We start from the raw sequence: 13537 nt of genomic DNA on the forward strand, positions 1-13537 counted from the left end.
TCAAACAAGGGATAATTTTAGAATGAAAAACACCAAAAGGATAAAAATTTGACAGTCTTTAGTTAATTCTAACTTTGGACAAAATTGACTATCATAAAGCACAGAATGTTATCAGATGTCAAACTTTTAAATAATTCCGACATTAGCAGCACAATTCTAATATAAGAATAAATAGGATAATAGGAAAAAAGTTCCAAGTGACGGGAAATGCTCTTATGTAAAAACAAAAAAACAAACAAACAAAAAACCCTGGAAATACATAAATAAAAAAATATAGAAAGTGACATAAAATCAAGTGAGAAATAAAATATGTAAATTAAAAATAATATAATATTAAAATAAAATTAGAGAAATATGTATACACACTTATTTTTTTAACTGATTTTTAGAATAAATTGTGGATATGTTGCAAGTAATAAAATAATTTGGCCCGAGGTCTATGAGTATTGTTCTTAAAAAAAAAAAGATCATAAATCTACTTAAGTAAAATTTAAAAAATATAAAACTTTACTCTTTAAAGAATAATTTTATAGTTAAAAAAATCTTTTGTATTTCTCAGTTTTTTTGTATAGTGTTGACATCTCACTATTCTATTCTATTCTATTCCATTAAATCCTCTCATGTTTAAAAACCTGCAAATAAAAAATTAAGCAAATAGGTATAGTGAGATAAAACCAAGTAATAAAAATATACCAGATTAATTATTTCAGGTGACTCTGCCTGACATGACAATGAAAAATCTGTTAAAAAATTTAAAGGATTAAAAACGTTTACTTATTTTTAGAATAAACAGTGTATATGTTTTAAGTATTGTGTATGTATTGTGTATATGTATTGTGTTTTTTAAATCATGAATCTTCTAACGTAAATTAAATAAATATAAAATTGTAAAAATACTCTAAAGAACAAATTTTCATAATGAAAAAATCGTTTGTATTTCTTAGTTTTTTTTGTAAAGTGTCGCCATCTCATTTGGAGGTCGAGAGACTTATTCTATTCTATTCTATTCTATTCTATTCTATTCTATTCTATTGTATTCTATTCTATTCTATTCTATTCTGTCTTAATTATTGTGCAGTAAACAGTTTGATACACTTAGATCTGCTGCCTACTGTGCTTTTACTCTGAAGGAAGGTTCTGCTGTTTCCGGTGTTTCCCGGTCTGACTTGACACGCGCCTCCTCTGCGTAGCCTTGTTGGGGTGAAGCCGCATCAAACCGTCCCCTTTGCAATGTGGGCGTGAAGCGCTCCGCGTAGTAAGCGGCGTGGACCCGGGGGGAGGACAGCGGAGGTGTTAGCGGGCTCGTCTCCGAAGCTCGTCCGACCGGCGCCGAGGAGAGAAGGGGAGGGGGAGAGAGAGAGAGAGAGGGAAAAAAAACATGTCGAACCGAAAGCACCGGGACAACCAAGAGATTTGCGCCCGTAAGGTTCGCGAGCTGGCCCAGTCCGGAGTAAACAAACACTGCTTCGAGTGCAACCAGCCCGGGGTGACGTACACAGACATCACGGTGGGCAGCTTCGTCTGCACGTCGTGCTCCGGAATGCTGTGAGTACAAACCCGCTACTCCTGCGGGAGGGGAGGGGAGGGGAGGGGGGTTATTTATTGACTGTAGCATCCGCGAGGCTGACGGGGACGAGGGAGCGCGAGGCCTTAATTCTCCTGTTATTTCCCGCTGTTATGGCGGGATGCGCGCGCGCGCTCATTTACGCAGTGTCTGTCTTGTCTCTCACGTGCAGCCTCTGTACCCCGACAGTCGCGTTTCATTTCGTCATGGTGCAGGTTTGACACCCTCTCTTTTTCACGGTGGTGGTGGGGGGGTGTTGTCACAAATTTTGTTCTGCATGTTCAACCAAACCCTCCCCAGGAAGAAGACGGGTCCCGAGGTGTTGCGCAATCTCACACAGCAGTGCCCCACTTTGTATGTGTGTGTGTCCCACTACCTCCTAGCATGAAGAAAGTAGGAGGTCCTGCAGACACATGTGTCCCCCCCCACACACACACACCCCTCTTGATCTACAGTCACGTGTCACCACCTTCTTCTCCACCTTCCCGCCTGTCCTGAACATGTGTGCACATCTCCACAGCACTAAAGCCCACTCTCACCCTTCCTCCCTGTGTGTCTCAGGAGAGGCCTCAACCCTCCCCACAGAGTCAAGTCTATCTCCATGACAACTTTCTCCCAACAGGAAGTGGAATTTCTTCAAAACCATGGTAACGAGGTGAGGCGCATCCTTGGGGGGGTTCTTTCAGGAAAAGTTTGGTACTATTTTTTATGTCTGAAAGCTGAGATGAAACCGGCCTACTATGCTGTCATTATTTCACCATTTTACCCCCCAAAAAAGGGAAATCTAATTAAGTTTAACACTGTTCCTACAAAATAAAAGCATCAATTAATGCTTAAAAGTTCCATTCTGATCATCTTTTATTATAATTATGCCATTTTTAGCCAAAATAGTTTCCGTAGTTCATGAGAAAATGAGTTGTGGGTGGACGGTTAGCACTTCCTGTCGCTGAAAGCTCTCTTGAGATGTGTCATCATCTTTGTGATGACGATATAAATTGTGATGTATCAACAACTAACACATAATTTACATAAGAGGTGGGATCTATTATAAAAGGGCTTCATTTGATTGGTCAATAATGTGACCAGCCGTTAGTTATTTGATTACGTCAAGCTGCCATGAGATTGTTTAAGGTATCCATTTATCGCAGGTTCTTTTGTGACACGAGTATCACGCAGGCTGATATCGTTTTTTTAAATAAAGTTTGATTTTGCGGCCATTAGCCTAATTATACAAAAGATTTGTCGCTGAATAAATATTAGGGATGAATAAATTTAAGCTTAATAAATCAATAATCATAAAAGTAGGGATCGATCGTACGGATAATACTTAAGTCTGGTAGCTTGATGCTAATGTATAATGGGATTTCCCATAGGACGGCTAATGCTAATGCTCCATCGATCTAAACATACTTACATCTAACTTTATATACGGACAGGCATGAATTTAACCAAACTCTTTTAAGGAAAAGTGGTCTAAAATACATTTTTTTGCTCTCATTCTTCTTCTGGAATAAGTTTTAATGCTATAGCATGATCACCACCTAGTGGGCAAACTGAAACTAAAACAATTGTTGGAGCTTCTCTGTTTGAGAAACTATGTAAATAATCTCATCATTATTTTATTAATACATTTTACAGTGTGTGAATTGTAACAGATTCATATAAACATATATAGATTATTAATATATTTCAAAACAAATATGTCTAAATGTGTAACCTCAAAATTGAATTAAACCCCATTTTTATTAGAGTGGGTGATTAAATATTTTTTGCCACATAATAACATACATCCTCACATTATGAAACCTGTCAAATCCATCCAACTTTTGAGGAACGTTGCTATGACAACCACAACCCCCTCCTGCTGCTCTTCAATATTTAGAGGGAGTTTTTTTTTTCTAATTTTACATTTATTTTTAGCAAAATGGTTCCTTTTACGAGTATTATTTATTCTTCCTCAGCGTGGAAACGTGTGTTTGTACCGTTCTTTGTCGTGATAAAATTGCAGGATACAGATTATAGCATCCAGAGGGTTATGCCAGCTAGATAATCTGTTAAAACGCCTCAGCCCATCACAGTGAGTGCTTTGTGGGTTTTTATTAGCTCGTTGATGGAGCCGGTATAATGTGCAGTGAGGGGGGGGGGCAGAAGTGTGCTCTGTGTGGAGGTTTCTGCGTTCGTCATCCTGTCCGGAGTGATGCTGCCGCTCATGACTCACAGGCGGTAATGTTGTGCAGCCCGTCGGCCGTTGACTGCACGGGCTCATGGGAAATGTGCGTTCTGTGGGTCTGAGCGCCGTGTGTGTGTTCAGGTGGGGAGGAGAACATGGCTGTGTGTGTTCGACCCCAAAACCAACGGGTTGCCCGACATGAAGGACCCTCAGAAGTTCAAAGAGTTTCTTCAGGATAAATATGAGAAGAAAAAATGGTGAGAATGAATTTCCTTTAAACAGTATTGACTTTTTATATACTGAGTCTATGATCTTGGGATTCAATACCTTTTTTAAAAAAAAAAAACTTTTTAAAATAGCCAAGACATTTTTTATGAAAAAAAAAAATATATATGTGTGTTGATTTTGTTATTGCTCGTTTTAATAAAAATAATTTAAATATTTTGTTTTTGCAATAACAAAAACACGCTATTTCACCTCTAATATGAGGTCATGAAGCTAAGTTGCCCAAAAAAAAAAAAAACATAATCAAGTCATTGCACGGCTAAAGCGGAGCTTAAAAGTTTTACAACTTTTTGGAATTTTATTTAAGTAGAAAATGTCCTTAAATTGACTAAAGATGTAATATTAAATGGAATAAAATATAAACAAATGTCTCTAATTGCAATTTAGTGAACCATTTCTTCTTTTTTTTGGTTAATCCAGTTCTCCAGAGGATGTTTTGGAAACATTTTTAATGTAACTATCAATTGGTTTTTATTCAAAGATATCTTGGCCTAAATACAGCTAAGGATTTCCAAACTATGATAACACCTCTGCCGTGTTTCTACATGCCTTGTAGAAATACAGCGATTTTAAAAATGTTATGTCTTGAATCTAAAAGTTCTCTTTGCTCTAGTCTGTCACACTTTCATCTTGTTGATATGAATTTTTTGAGACGTTGGATATGTAGGATTCCTGCTTTTAAGCCATGTTTTTTGTCAATTTCAGTATTAATTCTATTATTATAGTAATTATAATAACTGTTGATAATATTAAAGGTACCAACAAGTCAAATATTAATCTAAAATATATCACAAAATCATTTTTTTTGCTTAGATGTATTTATTTTCTTGGCTTAGGGTCAGAAATTCCACTATTAAAAAAAAATCACATAATGTACGGCAAGCCGTTAAGGTCAAAATCTTTTTTTTTAAATCAAGTTTAGCTTTTTGTTGATTTTTTTATTTGTTTTTTTTCATGACTTAATTTGCTATAAAGTCCTTCCAAATATTGTTTTATTTCGTTTTATGTTTTTTTTGTGTGTGATTTTTTTTCACATCTAATTATGTTACATTTAGGTAGACATACATACATTCTATAGGAGGGAGTCAAAGGGGAAAAAAACTAAAAATGATTAAAAAAAATATATAATAATTGAGCACTCTTTAAAATTAAAAGAAAAATAAATATGATGTTTTATTTTATTTTTTTGCTTTTATTACAGAATAGTTACATATTTATATTAATAAAATGTCATGTCAGGATGGAATATATTATTATTTTAAATATTTTTTCAAATGTTTTTCTTGTCATGTTGATCATACACCAAAATTAAAAAAATCCTAGTATCATAAAGATATTTTTTTTCCCTTTGATGACACAAAATTCCTTCCATTTTTTCTTTTTCCAGGCATTTTTCCAAAAGTAAAAATCGTAGAGACATGGAGGGTCCGTGGAGTCCAGGGATCCAGACTGTCCCCCCGTCCCACGGCCCCTTAGCTAGCCAGAACATGTCCCATAACATGGCCCCCAACGCCCGAGCTTCAAGGCCGCTGGTGAGTAAAGCTTGTGGGTTAAGGGTGCAGGTAGAAGTGTAGGTGACGGAAAGTGAAAGTGAGAGGAGAAGCGAGACATCTGTAGAAAAAGAAGAAGCGACATAAAAGTGTTTTTAGTGAAACTCCACATCAAAGTGTCTGCTATGAATTCTGGAGAAAAGCTTCTTTCTCCTTTTTTCACCGTCCCTCCACTTCTTGTGCTTCAGTCTCAGTCTCAGTTGCCGTCATGGGATCGAGCCCCCGCCATCTCGCCCGCTGACATGAGAACGGATGTGTTCACCGCTCGGCCGTCGCGCTCCCAGAGCTTCAGAGACCCCCCCCTGAAAGGTCGGTCGGCGATTGATTCTGATAACGCCGTCCCTTCACGTTTAAACTCTCCTGTTCTTCTCTCCTTTTAGACCCCAACCTGTGTGGAATAGAAAGACAGCGACCGGGCTCCCTGTCGTCCACGCTGGGAGGCCACGCCCCCTCATTCCCGGCCCTTCCTCGTCCCTCAGGTGTCTTTTCGTTTTCTTAACACTTCAAAATAAAACAGTGGAGGGAGTCAGCCGTGACGCTGTCTTCTGTCTCCTCATCTCTGTAGCCAGTAGCTCTTTCAAAAACCACTTCACGTTAGGTAAGACCCGCCGAATGGCTGAAATCAATAAGCTCCGCGCTTCATCATCTATAATGGATGGCTCATCCGTGGCTTGAGCTTCACACGCATGCCGACCTGGTCAAGTTGCTTCCTGCAGTTCTCCATCAGTCTGACTGTTCCACTTCAAAGCCTTCATCGGATGTTTCGGGAAGTAGACGTGATGAGCTGAAGTTTAAAAACTATCCCAGACGGTTGTTCTTGGAGGTTCAGAGGCTTCACGCTTGTGTCTGCGCCGACGTGCAGATCGTGTTTCTCATAATGAGGGAACGTCTGGAGGACGACGGACAGAGAACCCGACTGATACCAGCTTCTGCTGTGGCAAACGCTTGCTCGCTACACGCAGTGATGTTAGTTCTGGCATTTGTCTGAGCCATCGACGGTATAGGAGAACTGGACTGAGTGGCTCCAAATAGGAAGTACCTGGTGGCTCCAAGAAGCCAAAATCCCGTAGACTTCTATAGAGAAATAAACAGTTGTTCTATTGGTCAGAATTTTACTCTTATTCAGGTTATAAACTGACCAATCAGATGCCTCAATTATTCATGTGGTTTCAAAGAGTCTGCTTTCAAGTGATAGGGGGTGTGGCCTTCCAACAAGCTCACTTCCTGATTGGAGAGAGTGGTTGCCATAGAAACTTTGACTCAGACTGAATGGACAAATCCCTGTTTTATGACGACTTCTGGCTCCAACATGGCGGCATCCGTATTTCCTATGGGTGACATCACACTCACTCAGTCCAGCTCTCATATACAGTCTGTGATTTGAACACAGCAGTGTCGCTTAAGCTTCTGCATAATATTTTTGTGCTTAAAGGCAACAAAAGCTTGATGTAGCTACACACTGATGAGCGGGAAAATGTGGCGTGAGATTGTTGGCTAACGTCAAGTTTCAATGTTAATTTACAGACGCAATCTGAGGTGCTGAGGCGCAATTTGAGCGTCAAGCAATCAGGGACTCAGCTTTGGGCACGTGACATTTTCAGTGACTCGATCAAAGGGTAGAAAAATAAATTCAATATGGCCGCTAAATGCGAGGGTTTTTGTCCTGAAATTCCATCCATCCGAAGGCGGGAGACGCTAGCCTGTCATAGAACCCATTGAGCTAGAGCGACTGGGCCCGCTACGCTAACCAGCTGTCTGGTGGACAGCATAGCAAGCTAGCTAGCTCCACTACTCTGAGTGAACCCAGACTCAACAAAGTGCTTGCTGGCAGGCTGGGTTGAAAAAATTAATTAATCGATTTGAATCGGTTTAAGCTTTATAGATCAATAATTGATTCACAAAAGATATAAATCGATTTAACACATAAAGCTAAAGTCAGCCAGCTTGATGCTAACGTTCAATAGAATTTCCCCAGACGGCTAATGCTAACGCTCGGTTGACCAAATAAATACATTGCTGACTAAATGAAAATCTTTATAAACTCACTGGCATTAATTTTCCAAACTCTTTAAAGGAAATATTTTTTATGTAACTATTTGTGGTCTAAAATTTAGTTTTTTCATACTGTCGTCTTCTTCTTGAATAAGGTGTACTTCTATAGCGCTATCGCCACCTGGTGGCCAAACTGAAACGGCCTCCAGGAGAAGCAGAACAATGTTTACAATGTTAATGATCTAAACATTTTTGTTAAACCAGGTAACACTGTATGATATTAACAATCTCATTATTTCACTAATACATTTTACAATATGTGAACTGTATCATAACTGTATAGTTTCTAGAAATTATCACAGATACCCAGCCCTAATATAAACCCAAGCCACTCGCTCAACATCATCCATGTCTTCCATGTTGTGGCAATGAATGAAGACCAGAAAAACTTTGGTGTCAAGCAGTAAATTTGATGTGCGAATCACATCCAGTGTGAATGCAGCAACAGGGTTCTTAAAATGTCTTAAAATCTCTTATAAGCGTTGAAAATAACACCTTAAAAAGTCTAACATTTTTATTTTTGAGCCCAAAAAATGTTTATTTTGTTTCACTTTTCATGTCAAAAATGACTTTTTTTTTCACCAAGATTAGAACCAATTGTTATCCACCAACACGATGAACGCCCACCGCCGCTTTGAAAAAAAGAGAACTCTAAAGCATCAATCCACAAACAACAGGAGAAGAAGCTTGACTTTTGATTACAAAACAGGAAAAAGACTGAGAAATTGATCTTTTGACATGCATGGTCTTAAAAGGCCTTTAAAATTCTGAAATTTAGTTTGAAGAAACTTGTAGGAACCCTGATAATAATAACAAGGAATGCTTTCCCTTCAAAAAGCGCTCAGAAGAAGAGAAATTGGTGCAAAACTTTAAGCCTTAAAGACTCTTTAGAATGTTCTTGTGGCATTTTTCTGATGATATATTAAGAAAATTAAGAACTACTGCACAAACTCTTAAAAAACAACATATATTTTTGTCCAAAACGGCATAATTATAATTAAAAGACTGCTGGGAACGATTTTACAATTCGATGATTGGAGTGAGATTTTTTTTTTTTTTTTCGTCCACAGGTCGTACGGTGTCTGCTTCAGGGGTGCCAGGCCCCTTTAGAGCCTTCCCCAAGTCCCTCAGCGTGGACTTCGGAGGCCTGACCCACCCCCAGTCCCTGACCCAGTCCCTGTCCCAGCCCCAGCAGCCCGCCTGCCAGACCACGACGCCGGTCAGCAGCTCCAGCGGCCAGGACAAGTACGCCGCTGTGTCGCAGCTGGACAGCGTCTTCTCAGAGACCTCCTCCACTGCTGGTGCGACTTTATTATTATTATAATTTAAAGCAGCTGCAGAGAACAGAAAAACTCCAAAACACAGTTGTTTATTCAGCTGACCTTTATGGTGAAAAGAAAAACAAACACAACAAAACTGGATCAATACGCCGTTTTTTTTTTTTTTTGTCCTCATCTGATCCTCGATCAGAAACCAAACAGACCTCGGTGGAGTGTATCTGTGTGTGACGTCTCGGAGTATTTTCGTGTTTCCTTTTGGTTTAAATAAAGACTCTGCTGTGATCCAGCTCAGGCGGCTTGCATAAGCCCTCTCTCTCTGCAAATGCCAAGGTTTGTAGCAGCTGAATTCTGCGCATTGTGCTCACTCCAGATCACGCAAAGTCTGATTCAAAGGACCCTGTTGACTCCTTTTTAAAGTGATTAGCTCTGGTAAAATACCAAGACAGATTTTTTTTTCCTGCATACAGCACATGTGAGCAGTTCAAAAACAAGCCTTGAATCAGGAGGTTCAAGGCGTCTTTATTTCACTGTAATTCCTTAAATATTTTAAAACATTATGTCTTTTTTAAAATTCTTTTTCACATTTTCTTCTTCAAATATATTTATTTAACTGTTTTTTTTAGTTTTATTCATTGATTGTCATAATTAAAGCTTATGATGAAGTGTGAAATGTTTGGTTGCAGCTCCCCCTGCTGGCCCTCCGCAGTATAGCGCGGTGTTTGGGAGCAGGCTGTCATCCAGCTCCACTCCTGCCAGGTACTAGATGAAAAACAATCATTTTGAAGCAGCTTTTTTTTGTTGTTTTTCACTTGTTTAAAGGTCAAACTCTTGTTTTTGCTCCTCAGCTCTCCCGGTGTCGAAGCCGTGTCCAGCTCCCAGTCTTTTTCAAGTAAGTCGAGGCCGTTGATTTCTCTGATTCTTGAGTTAAAAAGCTTTGATTTAGGTGTCCTAATAGCTGCTCTACTCTGTTTGAGTCTGAGCCTCTGAGTTGTTTTGGAACAGGAATGCACTCTCTTCCCCTTCCAGCCTGAAATATTTCTCTTTTTTTTGTCTCTCCTCTTATGTCTGACAGATTTTCCGAACCCGTTCAGCTCCAGCTCGGCCTCCCAGCAGCCGGTCGCCCTCTCCCCCAGTAACCCTTTCAGCAGCGCTTCAGGAGGTGAGCCCCGGAGTTTAGGGAATTTCACACATTGGAGTCGGATTCTTATGTTCCTGTGGACCGTTCATACTTTTTCATCTATGCAATCCTTTAGTTTGTTGGTAGAATATTTGAACTGAAGTCTTTTTTTTTGTTATAGGGCTTAATTACATCTATTTTTATCTAAATCTAATGAAGTTTGTGTTTCACTAAAATCTAAATTTTGATAAATTTAGATTTATTAACTTTTTAGGCTGTTGATAAATTTTAGAAAAACTCAAATTATGTGTTTTTTTTCATTTTTGTCAGGCAAATTCTAATTTGGATCAGCTTCAAGTGAATGAAAAACCATTGAAAAAAACAGTTTAAAACTCAAAAGTGCACATTGTAAACCTGAAAGTGTCATTGAAAATGTGAAAACAGAATCATAATTTTTAAAAAATGATATTGTAATCTTGAAAGAAATACTAAAAATGTATCTGTTTTAAGTGTCAATTCAGTTTCTACGTTTTCACTGTAATCTCCTTGGGAATTATGGGAAATCATGCTCCAAAAGCCAATGAGCTTGAAGCCCCGCCCTCACACAAAAATAGGATCAGAGGCAGTGAAAGCCTGAAAATTCAATTAAAACCAAGAACTGAAAAAAAAGGGAGGAACACACAAAAAGTAAAAAACAAAAATCCCGAATTTTAAATATTTCCTTTAAGTTTACAATGTGTCCTTTTGAGTCTAAAACTGTTTTCATTTTTTTTTAAAATTTACAATCTTGTTTTTAATCCACTTTAAGATGATCCAAATTTGACCCCATAAAAGTTGCTCCCTTTTTTATTTACCAAACCCAACGTATCAAAATAAAGTGTTAGCTACCCATGCTAAGCCTTTACTTTTTGGTATCCCACAGGGCTCTGTACTTGGACGTTTGGTTTTTGGCATATTTCATATTTTTTAAGGTCTCTTCAATACGCAGATGATGTATTAAGAACAAAAATGTACAACACAAGTTACTGGAGAGAAAATCACTTAACTTACACACATCAAATGTTTTTTTTTAAATATTTTTTTTAGATTAAATCTTAATTATATCAAAACAAGGTTTGTTTGAAATTAAAGGTTAATATTTCAATGTCTTTAATTATTGGTAAATATCGTTAATTTCACCATTCATTTATTATTTTATTTTCTCTACTTTAGCTTCCTGGAGATTAAAATTAGCCAGTTTTGCCAATTCTGACTTTTTTTTCTTATTTTGGTGGGAAAAGGATAGAAATTATGTAATTTGGGGAAAAAAAAGCCTTAAGGCAATATGAATTTTGATGTAATTTAACAACAGACACAAAGGAAATTATTCAGAGAAACCAAAAAAGTTTAGCATAAACGCTAAACCACCAAATGTTCCTTTCGTCTCTGTTCGTGTGGAGAGAATTTCTCTCTCCAGACAGATATTTTTCCTTTAAAGTCTCAGAACCCGTCTGTGTTTTTTCTTTGCGAACGATGTGATCCTTTCGGCTTCCTCGGGCCCTGAACTTCATTCCTCACCGGAGCAGTTTGTAGCTGAGCTGTGAAGCTCGCTCCAAATCTGACACCACGGTGGAGAATGGTGAGGGAGGTTCACTGACTCAGGAGGAGAAGATGAAATTAAAAGCTCTTCATTTACTGGTCAATCTGGATTCCTAATTCAAGGAAGTGGATTATAAATGAAGTGTTAAGATCATGAAACAGGAACATGAACTTTTTCCTCTGAGGGTTTCCTCCTCCACATCCAGAGAAAGCTGGAGGATGTGGTTTGGACATCTGGTGAGAAAGCCACACAGATGGTTTCAAAGTGAGGCGCTACAGACATGTCTGACCAGCAGGAGGCGCCGAAGTAGACCCGGACACCCTGAGGAGATTGGTATTCTCCTGGGTAAAAAGGAAGACATGTTCTAACTCCCTCTACACAAAACCTGGACCAGTAGCACGTATTGGAAAAAGAAATTGACTTAAAAAGAAAAAAATATATGTATATAAAACATCTTGTGAATGCAACAGGAAGTCTGTACAAAGATAAAAAACACTTTCAAACTTTAGTTATCTTTGGGTTTCTACTTTCTGATTTAGCTGAGATTTTCTCCAGGTGACTCCTCTTACTTTGTTTCTTCTTCTCTCAGTGTTTTCGCCACCCGCCACCACCCACAATGCATTTCCCCACGACTCCACCTCCAATCAGGAAGCCAACGGTGAGATGTCACTTTGTTGTTTGGCAAAGTTGAAATCAGATATTGTTCTTTAAATAAAAAAATAGAGTTAATTTTGTGAAAAAATCAAATGATTGTTCATTTAAATTAATTAAAAATGAGCAATGTGTGTTTTTTTTATGTATTTGTTTATTTTATTTGATTTTTTTCATTTGATTCAACAGTATGTAAAGATAATAAAATAATCAGTCCAATTAAAAGCAGAGGGTTTAGCTTTGATTCAGAATAAGATAAAGGTGTAACCTGACATCATACAGGTATGGTTAAATGATCGGTTATTTATTATTCCTGAAAAAGGCTCAGGACACAGTTCTGTGTCAGTGGCAGGAACACAAACACTCCTAAAGGGCAATTTAGAGTCGATAATTAACCAATAAACATGATTCAGGGTTGTGGAGGGATTAGGCGAAAGGAAACCGATAGTGGGAGGGGCACACAAATAACTCCGCCCACCTCAGCAATAGATGGTCGCCTTTCTCGCCGAGGATACAGGCAAACACGCTTAATGTTTCAAAAATGGCAAGTGGGCGGGACAAAGTAAGTTTAAAGTTCTGTCGAGTCCACTCCAACGACTGTATAGCAGAGCTGGACCGAGTGATTGTGATGTCACCCATAGAAATGACTCCAACCAAATGAAGTCGATTTTTTTTGTCATACATATGCCGCCATGTCGGAGCCAGTAAGCGGTGATTGGTCGGAGTTTGTTTGTGGCAATGTTTCCATGGCAACCACTCTTGCCAATCAGGAGTGAGCTTCTTAGAACCACAAATTTTACTGAGCCGTCAGATGATTGGTCGGTTAGTATTTTTTTTGGCCTCAAACATGAGCTAGCGTCTTGAACTGTCCCGGTTTGTGTTTCCAGGTTTCGCCTCCTTCCCCGCCCCCGACTCTCAGCCGGAAGTCCCTCGGCACATGTCTGTGAACCCGTTCACGGTGAGTTCTCGCGCCGGGCGCGGCGTGGATAAATAAAAACGGCTGCCTTATTGATTCATTTTGTAAGCTGCCGGTTCTCACGCCGCCTCCCCTTTTATCTCACACAGGGGAATGTTTACTCCAGTCGGGGGACGTCCAAAAATCCTTTCATCTGACCCCGCCGCCCCCTTCCTCCTCCTCCTCCTCCTCCTCATAGGGACTAGTGAACTTGAGGAGCTGCTACCATTTCAAATCCTCTGGACTATTGAGGAGGGTCGCCTCCTCCCGTCCTCCCAGTTTCTGTGTTTACGTGTTTGTGCAGAAGGAGAAAAAAAAAAACAGAACAAAACGG

General features: G+C 38.9%; 2 protein-coding genes across 4 annotated transcripts in view; one reads left to right on the forward strand and one right to left on the reverse strand.

Moving 5' to 3' along the window:
* Nucleotides 1–1255, reverse strand: part of acap1 (ArfGAP with coiled-coil, ankyrin repeat and PH domains 1) — a 36918-nt gene extending 35663 nt beyond the window's left edge. For both annotated transcript variants that reach the window (XR_002920852.2, XM_024287780.2), the window contains exon 1: nucleotides 1124–1255. Coding sequence is in view for 1 of the 2 variants with exons in the window: in XM_024287780.2 (XP_024143548.1) it covers nucleotides 1124–1212 (89 nt within the window). In the remaining variant the exon portion in view is untranslated. The remainder of the gene's footprint in view (nucleotides 1–1123) is intronic.
* On the forward strand, nucleotides 1184–13534 carry agfg2 (ArfGAP with FG repeats 2). Of its 2 annotated transcripts, XM_024287782.2 has the most exons (14): nucleotides 1184–1545; nucleotides 2126–2219; nucleotides 3876–3991; nucleotides 5407–5551; nucleotides 5758–5878; nucleotides 5950–6048; nucleotides 6135–6167; nucleotides 8692–8922; nucleotides 9585–9657; nucleotides 9747–9790; nucleotides 9974–10060; nucleotides 12187–12255; nucleotides 13136–13206; nucleotides 13314–13534. In XM_024287782.2, exons 1-14 carry the CDS (start codon nucleotides 1379–1381, stop codon nucleotides 13359–13361), a joined length of 1398 nt encoding a protein of 465 aa, XP_024143550.1. In that variant the 5' UTR covers nucleotides 1184–1378; the 3' UTR covers nucleotides 13362–13534. The 2 variants fall into 2 exon arrangements, with proteins under 2 accessions (XP_024143550.1, XP_036072454.1); XM_036216561.1 differs by lacking the exon at nucleotides 6135–6167.
* The last annotated feature ends 3 nt before the right edge of the window (nucleotides 13535–13537 follow it).

This window comes from Oryzias melastigma, linkage group LG18 (genome assembly GCF_002922805.2).
Source record: "Oryzias melastigma strain HK-1 linkage group LG18, ASM292280v2, whole genome shotgun sequence".
NCBI classification, from domain to species: Eukaryota; Metazoa; Chordata; class Actinopteri; order Beloniformes; family Adrianichthyidae; genus Oryzias; species Oryzias melastigma.

Excerpts from the sequence above, each read along its gene's own strand:
- agfg2 (XM_024287782.2), top strand. The coding sequence starts at position 1,379 with ATGTCGAACCGAAAGCACCGGGACAACCAAGAGATTTGCGCCCGTAAG. Across the intron at positions 5,552-5,757 it reads CCCGAGCTTCAAGGCCGCTG|TCTCAGTCTCAGTTGCCGTC; the intron begins GTGAGTAAAGCT and ends CTTGTGCTTCAG. Across the intron at positions 9,791-9,973 it reads CAGCTCCCAGTCTTTTTCAA|ATTTTCCGAACCCGTTCAGC; the intron begins GTAAGTCGAGGC and ends TATGTCTGACAG.